General features: G+C 35.2%; 1 protein-coding gene across 1 annotated transcript; it reads right to left on the bottom strand.

The window, feature by feature from the left end:
* Positions 1-191: 191 nt before the first annotated feature.
* On the bottom strand, positions 192-13,667 carry stx4 (syntaxin 4). The gene is given in 11 exon segments (NM_200221.1): positions 192-1,054; positions 1,218-1,294; positions 3,233-3,343; positions 3,453-3,590; positions 5,658-5,731; positions 10,782-10,890; positions 10,998-11,068; positions 11,160-11,234; positions 11,412-11,511; positions 12,264-12,371; positions 13,484-13,667. Coding segments are annotated over 11 exon segments (894 nt in total). The 5' UTR covers positions 13,514-13,667; the 3' UTR covers positions 192-1,053.
* Between the last annotated feature and the right edge of the window lie 431 nt (positions 13,668-14,098).

The following is a 14,098-nucleotide window of genomic DNA, read 5'->3' as shown; positions in this document are numbered from 1 at the left end:
GTTTGTTTGGAGCAATTATATACAAATATCTATACAAAACTGATTTTTTTACAAATCAAATTGCATCTATTTTAACAATTGCACCAAACAAACCAAGTGCATCATACAGATTGACTTGCTTTACAAAGCAAGCACTCAATATGACACTTGCTAATAAATGAAGGAGGGAAAGATACTACAGAACAATCAAATATATAATATGTACTTTATTTTAAAAAAAAAAGACAATTTTACACCAGAATGACTGAAATGTGGCAGTTAGTCCTCAGTGAAAGCAGATAAACTGCACTATTGGTGACTTTAACTGTTGGTCAAGAAAAGGCACCAAGACTGAGGCACTGAACAAATAACTGTACATAAGCATTTCTTAAAAATGCATGTCTTAACTTGGACAGAGCACAAAACGAGGTAAAATACACAAGTGAAGGCAACATCATGATGAGAAGCAGTATTCTGAATGGTAGTTACTAAAATTCAAAGCAGAGTATAAAATTAGTTTATTATATATACACAGATGACCTATTTTTGCCATTTTTATTGGATTCCAAGTGTGAAATGGCATAAATCACAAACACACAAAACAAAAGACATCTTATAAACATATTAGGGCAAATATGAATAGGCCATCCCTCTTGAGCTTGAGCTTGTCTCCAAAAAAAGGTTTTATATATTAGGAATCTCATTAGCATTTTCTTTTTTACTTAATCTACCCACATGAGATCATGCTTTAGTGTTGAATTCTGCCAAATAAAGTCCACCAAGTTTTAAATCCAGTCTATATAGTAATGATGTAATACAAATGGTTTTTACCATGTAACTTTTTAAAATTTCCAAGCAGTGCAGCTAATATTTTCATGAAAAACATGTCCTTTGCAGGACAAAGCAGCCTAAAACAACAGATTAACACTTAAAAACTCCAGAAAATGTAGCTACCATAAAAAAAAAAATGAGTCACCAATAAAGGTCATGTGAACACATGGGCATGTTTGAAGGCAAAGGGACTTCAGGAGAACATTTTAGAGAACAAAACCCAGTGCTTGGTGGGTAGAAAAGTCTATTAAAGAAAAAAAAAAACATTGTTAAAATCAAGTAATTATAAAAAAAACAATACAACTATATCACAGTTCACCTCAATTACTTGCATAAAGTTATAGTAATATATATATATAGTAATACATAGTAATATATACATATTAAATTTATTTGATTGGACTCACCAAGAGAAACTGATAGCCAGGCAAATGGCTATTATAAGAAGTAAAACAGCAAGGCACACTGCAATATATATCTTTTTCTGTGAACAAGACAAGACAGAATGTTGTGAAGACACTTTGTTTTATTTTAGAAGATCTCAATGTATCATCATGAGCCGGAGTATTATTTAGTTAACGCTAAATAGCTCAATAGGCATTTTGACTTTTTAAATGAACCACCAAGGACTACTTTTTCTTCTAATAATCTCTTTCTATTATTTCTATTGATGAAATAAAGTCACCTCCCAAAAGATCAGAGTCATTGAAAATATATAAAATATTTATGCTTTTTTTCCCTCACAATTTTCCATAACATAAAATTATATAACAAAATAATTTAACAATCATTCTGTCACAACTTGAATTGAAATTACAACAAAATCTCAATGTGAAAGTTAAGCGTGTTAGAAAGTTATTAAACTTAACCGTTTTAGAATAAAAATGCCTAACTTGTCAACAGAATTGTGGAGTTTGGTGTTTATTTTATACAGTCCAACTTTAAGTCTGTACTGCTCTATAAGAAACCAGCCGCAAAGATCAATCCTCTTTTTCAGCTCCAGCCATCATGTAGAAGGTAGCAGAATATCAAAGCCCAGTCTGCTAAAGGGTAATGGCTGATGCCAGTTTGTCTGAGAAAACCTTTTGATCTGTTAGGTAGTTAGGGTAATGAACTGTATTTTATTTTCTTATATTTGAATAGTTAAGGTTTCCATTCAAAATTAAGCAGTTTGGTTTTATTATTCTGGACTTGTCAGCTCCTAAACTCCTAATAAATTTGTAATTTCATATTTTCTTTGTCTTGGCTTAGATTTGGTGTTGTGCACAGTGGCGTAGCGGACGGGCCCGCAGGGCACGCACCGCGGGGGGGCCCCGCGTGATTAGGGGGCCCCGCGTCGTCGTGATTTTCAATAATTAAAAATCCACCGGCGAATGCAATAATCAAACTCTTGGGAACAACTGTGGTCGGAACCAAATTTCACACGTCTGTGTTCTCTGAACACCTCTCAAGCGGTGGACTACTTCATTCTGATTGCTTGCCGCTAATGTTGCCAACTTAGCGACTTTGTCACTAGATTTAGCGACTTTTCAGACCCCCTTAGCGACAAATCTAGCGACTTTTTTTGTGTGTTATTGGAGATTTTTTTTAGACTGTCATTTGTCCATACTGTACCGTCCCTACTCTTCTCAACGAGCTGTGTGTGATGCCGCCGGCCCCTCCCCCGCCTCACAGCACTGACAGGCGGCCCAGTCAGTCCTCAACAGCAGCCTCTCCCACCTGCAGCCCGAGAGCAGATCACCCCTCTGCGTACCGACGACAAATAATTTAGCACAGGCAGTGTGAAGGTATTTCCCTTGTACAGTCAAACCGATCTACTTCTACTTTATTTTAACAATTTAATTGGACCGTTTATTCTTTTCTTGTTCACAATCACAGATATTAGTGACAGTTTCTGAACTTGTCTGAGTTTATTACATATGAGAGATTACTGCACATTCACTACATATCTATAATGACATACTGTATTCAAACAGCAATGAATTTAGTTAAATAAACATGCTTATATAAAGTGTAGTGCAATTATAAATACCGCTTTATTAACCATAGGCTGTTAAACAGAAACGGTAGAACGTGATGACGCCAGTGATATGCAAATTGACGTATGACATTTCCCCCCCCCCTCCCTTTATCAGGGGGCCCCGTCAGCAATTCCTGCAGGGGGGCCTCTGCATTTTGCGCTACGCCACTGGTTGTGCACCTCTCCTAGAAATTACTGAAAAACTCAAACTTTGGGATAAAATAAAATCAACAAAAAGAAAGATAATATCTTGCAACTGAGAACTCAGAATTTCAAAAGTCAGAATTGTTATATTTAAACTTAGAACTGCAAAAAAAAAAAAAAAAAAAAAAAAAAAGCTAAACTTTTGCCAATCAAAATTACAAATTGAACAGGAAATGGCGTGTTTTATTGCTGACTCACCTTCTGCACTTTTTTTGATGTTTTTACAGCAGCCTCTGTTTCTGCAACCGCCTTTTCCACATAGTCATGGGACATTTTAATGTTCGACTCAATTCGGTCCACCATCTCACCCTGAAAAGTAAAAAATTGGAAAGAAACAGTTGGAATGAGTTTTTATTATTGTTTTTTGAATTGACTGGACATAAATGATCTGTAAATATAGCCGGTGTGTTCATCTCACTTGTGCTTCCACCTCCATTGCAAGGTACTGAAACATGTCATGTAGCTCTTTGATGCTTCTCTCCAGTTTGATGATCTCATCGTGTCGTGACTCGATCTCATTTAAAGCTTGTCTGGTAGCTTTTGCATCATTCAAAATCTGGGAAAATAATATTACATTTTTATAGCAGCAATAAAGACACTAAACATTACTTGTGAGGTGAACACAGAACACAATGGTGAAATGTTTCATGATGATGATGCTTTCTTTTCAGGCAAAGGGCGTTAAGGGATTTAAAAAAAAATAAAAATAAAAATATGTGCTGATGGGTAAAAATCACTGTAACCAAACTGCGAAAAGGGAAGTGGAAATCTAGAAAGGAGGTACAGAGATCAGATGCATTTACTCTAAGAATGCTTTTAATGATGTTGACAAAGCAGACTTGTTTTTATCTGAAATACAATTGTCTAAAAGTAGTTATGAAGATGTCCTGGATCTTTAGTTTTAACTGTACACTTTACTTTGCTTATTTTTATAGCATTTTTCCCACTAAATCAGGGCACAGAAAATGCAACTGAAATCTCATTATTTATTATATATTATTTGATCACATTCTAATTGGACAAACAGGTTAATCAACATCATCAAAAACATGTTTTTTAACATCATCAAAAAACACATTTGTTCCAAAGAGGACCTTACCAAAATGAAATATCCATTTCCAAAGAAAGCAAAAGAGAAGACTTTAAAAGTGACTTCAAGAAATCAGAAGACTGCAGTCAAAAATATCACTCTGTTGTAGAGCTGCACAATTAATCGCTAAAAGAATTATAGATTCGAAAACCCAAGTGAGCTTATTCTTTAGTTATTATTATGTCATAAACTTTTGCATTACATGTTATTATGTTGGAATCATACATTGGAGGATTGCAATCTCAATGTTAAAAAGTCAAGTAAAAAAAAGTAAGTTTTATTTAGATCAGCCTGAATTGTGCAGCTCTACTTAGTAGTGAGCCGTTTTATTCAAGGAGTCCCATTATGTTTTTACATGATGCTCTCAGGAGCTAAAAAATCCCTGAAGCTTCAGCTCAAAATATCTCAAACATCATTTATTACAATGCTGTACATCAGGGGTGCCCAACACTGTTTCCGGAGATCTACCTTCCAACAGACTTCAGCTGCAACCATGATCAAACACACCTGTCTTTAATTACCAAGTGCTCCTTCAGATTCTACTTAGTTGAGTTAGTGGTGTTTAATCAAGATTCGAGTTAAACTCTGCAGGAAGGTAGATCTCCAGGAACAAGGTTGAGCACCCCTGCTGTACATCCTTTTTGAATGAAAGCTAAAACATGCTGCCTTTTTCTTTAAATGCAAATTAGATGCATCTCCCTGACCCCATTTTAAGAAGTGGGCAGTGCTATTACAGCTTGTGCATCAAACACCATGTTAACAAAAAACACATCTATACATTTTAAAGCCTTGTCAATTTAAACATCTGGGGGCAATTTACCAAAAGTGTTTGATACGTGAACTTAAAACAATTAAGACTGAATTATTTCAGAAGTAAATTTGAACTATCTTACATAATTATATATCTTATCTACAGATAGGTAATTTGTTCGACAATCCACTCTTGGGTTTGATACCAAGCAATCAACACTGCACTGCTAATGAGTCTGAGTTAGAATATAGAAAACAACAATCAAAAAATGAAACGTTAACAAAATATGTTGTGCAGCAGTCTGTAATTACTAGTCTGTATTAAAGTGTTTTGTCATCGAAATGTAACATCTTCAGGGTCCTTTAATAATCTACCTTTGTTCTTCATTTTTGTTAACTTTGTTCTTCATTTTCAAACAAAAAAATGTAACCTTTATATATATATATAAAGGTATATATATATATATATATATATATATATATATATATATATATATATATATATATATATATATATATATAAATAATCGGGTCCTAGAGTGAAAATATATTTATAGAACAAGGCAAAGTTTACCACTGCTATAAGATGGGTCAAGGCTACAAAGTTCTAAAAAGACTGCTTATGGTGGTAAAAAATAATTAATTTGAGATTTTCTTTCATGCTCAGAAACTTTACACACTAAAGAATATTAAGTGTCAAAGGTACAATAGGACTTCTTTAAGGTAGAAACTAAGAAATTAATAACTTCAAGACTTACAAAAACACACACACAAATCACTCACATTTTGTGTGAAAACATCTGTTTGTCCACTTTCAAGCATAGTTTCAAGCTCGTCATCTGACACACTGTTTCCAGCTGCAAAGAAAACAATGTGAGTAAATATTGTATGCTAAAAACTACTACATATTATACTGCATGAAATGATTATAAATGTTACGACCAGATGTCCTGCTAGCTTAATTATTTTAATCAGTGAAACGTTTGTTTTATTTTATTGTTTGATGAATGGAATGTTTAATGACTCAGAAAAGACACACACGACAGATAGAATGACAGACACAAAATAAGACTGAAAAAAATGACAGAAAAAACAATAGAATGAGAATTACTGGACAACAGAAAAAATTAATAGAAATGTATACAAATACAAATAGAAAAATCTGATAAAATTATCCATATAACAATGAATAATAGATAAACAGAAAAAAAAGAATAGAATGAAAACACTAGAACACGAACAACAACAGAACAGAAAATAGATAGACCACTAGAAGAACCATAGAACAAAAGCAAGCAAGATAACAAACAAAACAAACAAACAGAATGGGAAATGGCAGTTAGAAGGATCAACAATTAATAAAACATCAGAGAGATGTTCAGCACCAATTTACTTGCTAGTAATTTGAATGTTACATGTGATTTAACCTGATAGATGTTGTAACTATAAACACCTTTAAATAAATCTCTCATAAAACAGGTTATGAAGGCCAAAATGCTAATTGTGCTATTTATATCCGAGCATTGATAATTATTTTCAAAAATAAAATAAAGCAACTAAATTAATAGTTGGTCAATCATGGACTTTAAAATTACCAATAAATATTATTTCATATTTAATATTTACTATATTTAATATTATAAACATTGTATTATTTCTAATATTAGTTCTATGCAAGAAATATATCTCTTTCTCTCTCTGCATCATTAAAACAAAAAGTGAGAAAGGTTGTTGTAATATTAATAATTTAATTTATATCAAACCAATGCCAGTTTACTTTAAGAAAAAAGAAGCAACTTCAGCACTTTGGCCCTTTTCTGTATAGAAAAAAACACAGCAGCTTGACTTCAATAGTGTGTGTACAATGGTTTTGAACCATCATTTCTGTGTAATACTACACTCCAAGCTGACTCCAAAAGATTGGCACCAATAGCCGCTTTTCCACTATCGCGCCTAAAGCGAGCGAGCCAGGGCGAGCCAAGGCCAGTCGCGTTTCCACCGTCACTTCCGGGGCCTAATCGGCCCAAATCAGGGCTTTCTTGGGGCTACTGAATACCTTGGGCCAAAGAGGGCCAGCCGGGGCTTCAGGGCGGATTGAAAGGAGAGGCGGGCACAGTTTTCTGATCGCACATGAGTACATGCGCCAAACACATAAACAAATAAATAAATAAGGGAAAGAAACATCTGAAACAAATTACAGGCTGGGGTCTTTTGCGTATGATCGCCCTTATGTTTCTCTTTTTAATGTAAGGCTGTTATATGAAATAATAAAGTAGTTTTAATTTATAAATGACTTTTCTTTGCTGCATCCTCCTTGATGTTTCAATAACGCATAATAATCTTTACACCATATTAAAGACACAGCAGACAGTAAAGGTTTTCGAGAGTTTCAGTCAAGTTTAAAAGGTGCATTTGTGCGCGTTTAAATGCCTGTGTGTGTGTGTGTGTGTGTGTGTGTGAGACTGAGGAAAAGAGCACTCCCTTCACAGCTCTGTTAATGCCGCGAGCAGATTTTTCTTTTCTTTGCTATTGTTTTTATTTATTTTGGAGATAATACACTATATGAATACAACAGAAAGACATTAAACTTTAGAAATTTCGTGTCCACTTTTGTAGGCTCAAAAAAATAGTGTCATATAGATAAAATAGCCTAAGTTATAATGAAATAATTTAAAGAATTACAAATATCAGATATAATAAAATCACATTAAATAAATAAACCAATATAAAACTAACAAAAGCTAGCTATAACAATTAGGCACAATATCAAACTGTTTTAAAACCATATTAAACTTTCATTTTTCAAAAGCCTGTCTGAAAAAAAAAATTGAGATATTTTCTAAAAACAATAAACACCGGAGAATGTTCTAAATATTGTTTATGAAGTATTTGGATACGATGATATTAATCAAATCATGCAAACACAGCATTTTCGGGGTGAGTGAAAGCAAAAACTAGGCAACCTTTTTTTCTGTCTGCAGCTGCGCAGCACTTTTTTGACGCATCGGGGAAAATTGCAAGTTCAAAATGTGTTCTGTGTCCTCAAACAAGTGTGTATGTTTTTATATGACGTGGTAAAATTAAAAAAGGAAATTTTAAATACATAAAGAGCTTAGTGCATAGCTGCTGAGCGCAACGAAATATAGGCTATATTTTATTACGTGCTGCTCTTATGTGCTGAAACACTTCACACTTTCCTTTACTTAAGATATGATAAGCAACATCTTTAAATAAAGGGAATCACCTAAGTGTCATAAAAGCCTATATGGAAAAGTTCATGTTTCAGTTCTCTCCAGAGCATTTGGGATGAATGTTGGACATCGTCTGTCTAACTGAGGATGTCATAAAATACATTTTATATCGAGTTATTAACGGAGAATTTTATATATGGGGTTTTATATTATGGATGTGTGCGCTCCCTGCGCTGGGTCCCTTCGTTAGTGGCAAGACCACTGGATTTCGATGCCAACAGTCGGTCAGCGAGTAAATGAATACGATGAATGAGAACACACAGGCATGTGTGTACAGGGAGTGCAGAATTATTAGGCAAATGAGTATTTTGACCACATCATCCTCTTTATGCATGTTGTCTTACTCCAAGCTGTATAGGCTCGAAAGCCTACTACCAATTAAGAATATTAGATGTGCATCTCTGTAATGAGAAGGGCGCAAAATAACTGCCAAAGAACTGAGAAAATCAAGCGTGCAGCTGCCAAGATGCCACTTGCCACCAGTTTGGCCATATTTCAGGTCTGCAACATCGCTGGAGTGCCCAAAAGCACAAGGTGTGCAATACTCAGAGACATGGCCAAGGTAAGAAAGGCTGAAAGACGACCACCACTGAACAATACACACAAGCTGAAACGTCAAGACTGGGCCAAGAAATATCTCAAGACTGATTTTTCTAAGGTTTTATGGACTGATGAAACGAGAGTGAGTCTTAATGGGCCAGATGGATGGGCCCGTGGCTGGATTGGTAAAGGGCAGAGAGCTCCAGTCCGACTCAGACGCCAGCAAGGTGGAGGTGGAGTACTGGTTTGGGCTGGTATCATCAAAGATGAGCTTGTGGGGCCTTTTCGGGTTGAGGATGGAGTCAACTACCAGTCCTACTGCCAGTTTCTGGAAGACATCTTCTTTAAGCAGTGGTACAGGAAGAAGTCTGCATCCTTTAAGAAAAACATCATTTTCATGCAGGACAATGCTCCATCACACGCGTCCAAATACTCCACAGCGTGGCTGGGGAGAAAGGGTATAAAAGAAGAAAAACTAATGACATGGCCTCCTTGTTCACCTGATCTGAACCGCATTGAGAACCTGTGGTCCATCATCAAATGTGAGATTTACAAAGAGGGAAAACAGTACACCTCTCTGAACAGTGTCTGGGAGGCTGTGGTTGCTGCTGCATGAAATGTTGATGGTGAACAGATCAGAACACTGATAGAATCTATGTATGGCAGGCTTTTGAGTGTCCTTGCAAAGAAAGGTGGCTATATTGGTCACTGATTAGTTTTTGTTTTTGAATGTCAGAAATGTATATTTGTGAGTGTGGAGATGTTATATTGGTTTCAGTGGTAAAAATAAATAATTGAAATGGGTATATATTTGTTTTTTGTTAAGTTGCCTAATAATTATGCACAGTAATAGTCCCCTGCACACACAAATATCCCCCTAAAATAGCTAAAACTAAATACAAACTAAAAACTACTTCCAAAAATATTCAGCTTTGAAATTAATAAGTTTTTTGGGATCACTGAGAACATGGTTGTTGTTCAATAATAAAATTATTCCTCAAAAATACAACTTGCCTAATAATTCTGCACACTCTGTATAGACATACATTGTACTGCTGTACAGTAACGTGTCATTTGTTTGTTTTGGTTGTCCTAATTTTAATAGTTTCGTAATCATGTGGTGTGCTTTATCTGCCTGATTCCTGCTGAAGTGGGCGGATTGGGTGACGTTCGATTAGGAGGATGTTCTGAGGGCTGGGTTTGCATGACGTGCTGCGAGCTACTAGCCCGACAGTGGAAACGCGACATGATTTCGGCCTCACTGCTCAACCTCCTGGGCTATTGGCCCGACCTGGCCCGATAAAAGCCCTGGCTCGCACTGGCCCGATAGTGGAAATGCGGCTAATGAAACCCAACTGTTTCGTCACTTTGCATAGGTTCTTGATGGACCCAAAAATCTGCGAGTAACCATACCAAACAGACGAAAGCTCATTGAAATGATAGCCGCGTTCTGTGCCTGCGCAACAGTCTGATAATCTAATAATTCATATCATTGCATTATTGTTGGAAATATTTGAGAAATTTATTGAAATTACATCCAGCCTTTTAGTGATCCTTCTTGACTTGAATTGTTTACCTGCTACAACACTTCGTGACCTTAGAATTATAAGGTTCTATCTGACATTTTTGTCAAAATTGAGCTATTGACATATTCTAATTAAATGACAACTTACTAACATCATGGTATGTTCTTCATTAGTTGTTTACATGTTAAGACTTTTTAATTAAAAAAACAAATGGAATGCAAAAACTTTGAAGTTCAATATTTCAAAATCATTCAGAATGCAGATAGAACCTTATAATTCCAAGGAGACGACTTATCTACATCACACGCATGCTCTGATTCGTTCCTGAATAACCAGTCAGAGTACTCTCTTCAGCTTATGGTCTGACGTCGATTCTACACATTGAATCAGGCCATTGAACTCCAATGTTAACCCGGCGAGAGTCGACACGTAGAATACACCAAACCATCTAGCCTGATCGACGGACAGACGAAGCCCAACAGCAGACCATTGGCTTGGTGTGTCCCAGGCCTTACAGTGCATTAAAAAGATGGCTTTGTAAGAATGCTAATAAGATCAATGAAAAAAAGCACAGCAGAATAAGCACATACTGATTTTGAGTTGTCTTTTAATCCTCTCCACATTTCGGTCTCTGTATTGGGCTTGAATTGTATTACAGCGACCCATCAGTTCCAGGAATTCACGGGACAAAACACCATGCTTTCAAAAAATGATGAGGAGACATACAAGATCAGATTATTCTCAGTCAAAACAACACTGTTCAAGTTTAATTATTTATTAAAACATGAAATATAAAAGCAACCAACCTGAGTTCTCCTCATTCTTACATTCACTGGGATATATTTTTCTTCAACTTCCAATTTCTTAGGTTCAAGACCTATGATGTAAATGAAGTGATTAATTTTTCACATTTGTTAGGTTGAGCAGAAAAGTTTATTCATTTATAAAATTTTATTTATCAGTCTCACTTTTTAATTTCTTTTGGATCTGGCTGGCCATCCCTTTGATGTCTTCTCTGAGTGACTGCAGTTCCTTTTTCATACCTGTGCTCAAAGAAAAATATAATTTACTCAATCACTCACTATCCTTTAACTTACTCTCTTCATAATTATTAATAAAAATATAGTTTGTGTACACACACACACACACACACACACACACACAACATAAGATTATGTAAATGAATAATCAAAAACCCAAGTGAAAGCTAAATTACTTACTGTCCTCTGGAAGTGCAACTCCTAGCACTGTTTTCTGCTTGTTCTCCAATTCGGAAACCTTTCTCTTAAGAGTTTCAAGTCCCTCTCGAATCTCCTGAACCTACATAGAAAAAAGAAAATATATTTTTATGTCAAGTTTCAATGCAAACTTTCCAAGCACAAATGTTATGGAATTCAAGTGACCCAAATGTAATTTATGTGTAATGTTTGACATTACATGAAGTTTGCACAAACACTAAACAGCTTCATTCCTTTATTACTGTTTGCATGTGCATGTTCCTAATCTACGGTGGTGGAGAGAGAGCTCAAATGTACTGTAAGCTAAGATATGCATATAGAAAAACCAAACTAAGAAAATGTGTTCATTCGTTTGACAATATGTGTAAGCAAATTCTCACAACACATGCACATATGCAAAGAGCACATGACAGAAATGTGTCAGGGAACCCCAAAAGAGACAAACCCAGCTACTTCCTGTTTAGAGCCTGTCAGGGTTGCTGTCTGATGGTTATTTTAATGTCCTGGTCGTAAGGTTCCTTGTTGTTTGTACATTTTTTGCATTAATAATTGATAAAAAATGCTTTTTTATTGGTGTTTTTTGTTGGTGCAGTACATTTGAGCGCTCTCAGCCACCGTACTAATCAGTATTTGTGAGAAACCTGCAGTGTAGAAAATCACAGTTCAGAATTGCAGGATTTCTAAATTATATTATACAAGAACCAACAATACACACTTCAGTTCAAAAATCATTAATTACAGAAACAACATGCTACTTCTGTACAGATCCCTAAAACTAGTGCATAAAAGTATTGAAAGTTGCAGTTAAAATGAGAGCAATCGTGCTACAATGACCTTTTTAAAGAAAGCTTCATTTTCTTTGTCTTCATTTGCTGAGGTTCCAGATCCAGGCTTTATCATTAGAGCTACGGTTTCTTCATCTTCATCTGAGGCATCAGCAGTCTAGTAAAAGAGTACACAATACGACACTGAATATAGTTAAGAATATTGTTATTAATAAATTTTTATATTGTATGTTATCATATTTTAAAAATATTACCACCATACAAAGTGCAAGACAGTGTTTCTGCAGCTTAGATAAAGGTAAATAAGGTTAGCAAAATATCTATTTTAAATAATACCTCAAAGTTTAAAAAAAAGTAAACAGATCTGTTATTTCTAAACTTACAAAAAAAAAAGTCAAAACTGAATAGCCATTAAAAATGTTACTCTTCTCATCACATTACAAAAAACATCTTCCACTATATTCGTCGTTTTGCAAATGTGTGAAAGTCTTAAATCAAGATATATTTTACATTTACTTGACATGTTTTATGAAAAATATATATTTGAATTTAATTAATTTAGGATTACACAAAAAGTAGCTTTAAGGAAAAACACGTTGACATGACAGATAGTGTGTTTTATTGTGTGTGAATTTATTAACATTATAGTTTTTTTGCTTTTACAGGAAAACGAAGTAAAAACCATATACAGGAGATTCATATTTTTCAGTATGTGCAACATTTAGTGTAAAAACTTTGTGAAATTAACCCTTTGTGACTCTCTTTGGGACATTTAAAGGTATTTGTTTGTCGAAAGGCAAATGTAGTCCCACAGAAGAAACTGCAACAACACAATTACGTGAAAAAACAAACGGATGATAATAAACCTTTATTGCCGAGCGAATGACAGTGTATTAATAATAATACAACTAAAAGTTAAGTACCAATTCAACGCTTAACTTTCTTGTGAGAAAAACAAAAATCAATATTCAAATGCAACCATTCATGGCAGCTGTATTTATTTGTAGGCTAAATAAAGTTACACCCCGTTTACCCAAGAGCGCTGGTGCTGCAAGAGGGTGTTAGCCTACAGTTCGTGGACTTTAACCATATATTTTTCCAACACAAGAAAATAAGCCACACAACTATATATTGTGACTCGTTACAATCCTTGAAGGAGTTAATAAATCGCAGTCGAGCCAGTGGTGACAGTAGTTACATCCGCTGAATAACATTAGCCCGTTAGCCAGTTAGCCGGTTTCCTGAGTGCACTGCCCTGAAATTACTCACATTGCCCAGTTCTTTGGTCCGGTCCCGCATTTTCGATGTATTTTATGGCCAGCTCAGATGAAATGTTCCCGTTTTTAAGAGGTGTAGCTCATCTGTCTCCTGACCATAAACTTGCAAAACTCACAACAGATAAGAGGGAGTTTCCATTGAAAGTCACATTTCACGCCAGCCAACTTCCACAAATAACTTTCAGAGCAGAATATTGATGGACGCTGAGAGATGCTGTGTATATCTATGCTATATGGATAAACTCTGGTTATGTTTAGAGATCAGTGTGGGGCGATGTCGCTGTATATGACTTTACCGTTTTCTTCTTCTCTATCAGTTTGCGGATGTCTGACAAATCCGTCAAGGCTCTTACTGCCCCCTACTGAGCGACGCGACTGAGGCTATTTAAGGAAGCCAATTTCCGCCAGAGAATAACAGTTTTTATCTTTTCCCGCTTTTTGTTTCAGATTTTTGAGATTTAAAATCAAAATTTCGAGTTATAAAGTCAGAATTCTCAGACATAAAGTCACAATTGTGTGATATAAAGACATAATTTTCACATATAAGTCATAAAGTCAGAACTCTAAGTTACAATTCAGAGATTAAGTTACAATTTAGAGTTATGAA

Source organism: Danio rerio, chromosome 12 (genome assembly GCF_052040795.2).
Source record: "Danio rerio strain M-AB ecotype USA chromosome 12, GRCz13ab, whole genome shotgun sequence".
Classification (NCBI taxonomy): Eukaryota; Metazoa; Chordata; class Actinopteri; order Cypriniformes; family Danionidae; genus Danio; species Danio rerio.
The sequence above is the reverse complement of the archived record's forward strand: the minus strand, read 5'-3'. Positions and strand labels throughout refer to the sequence as shown.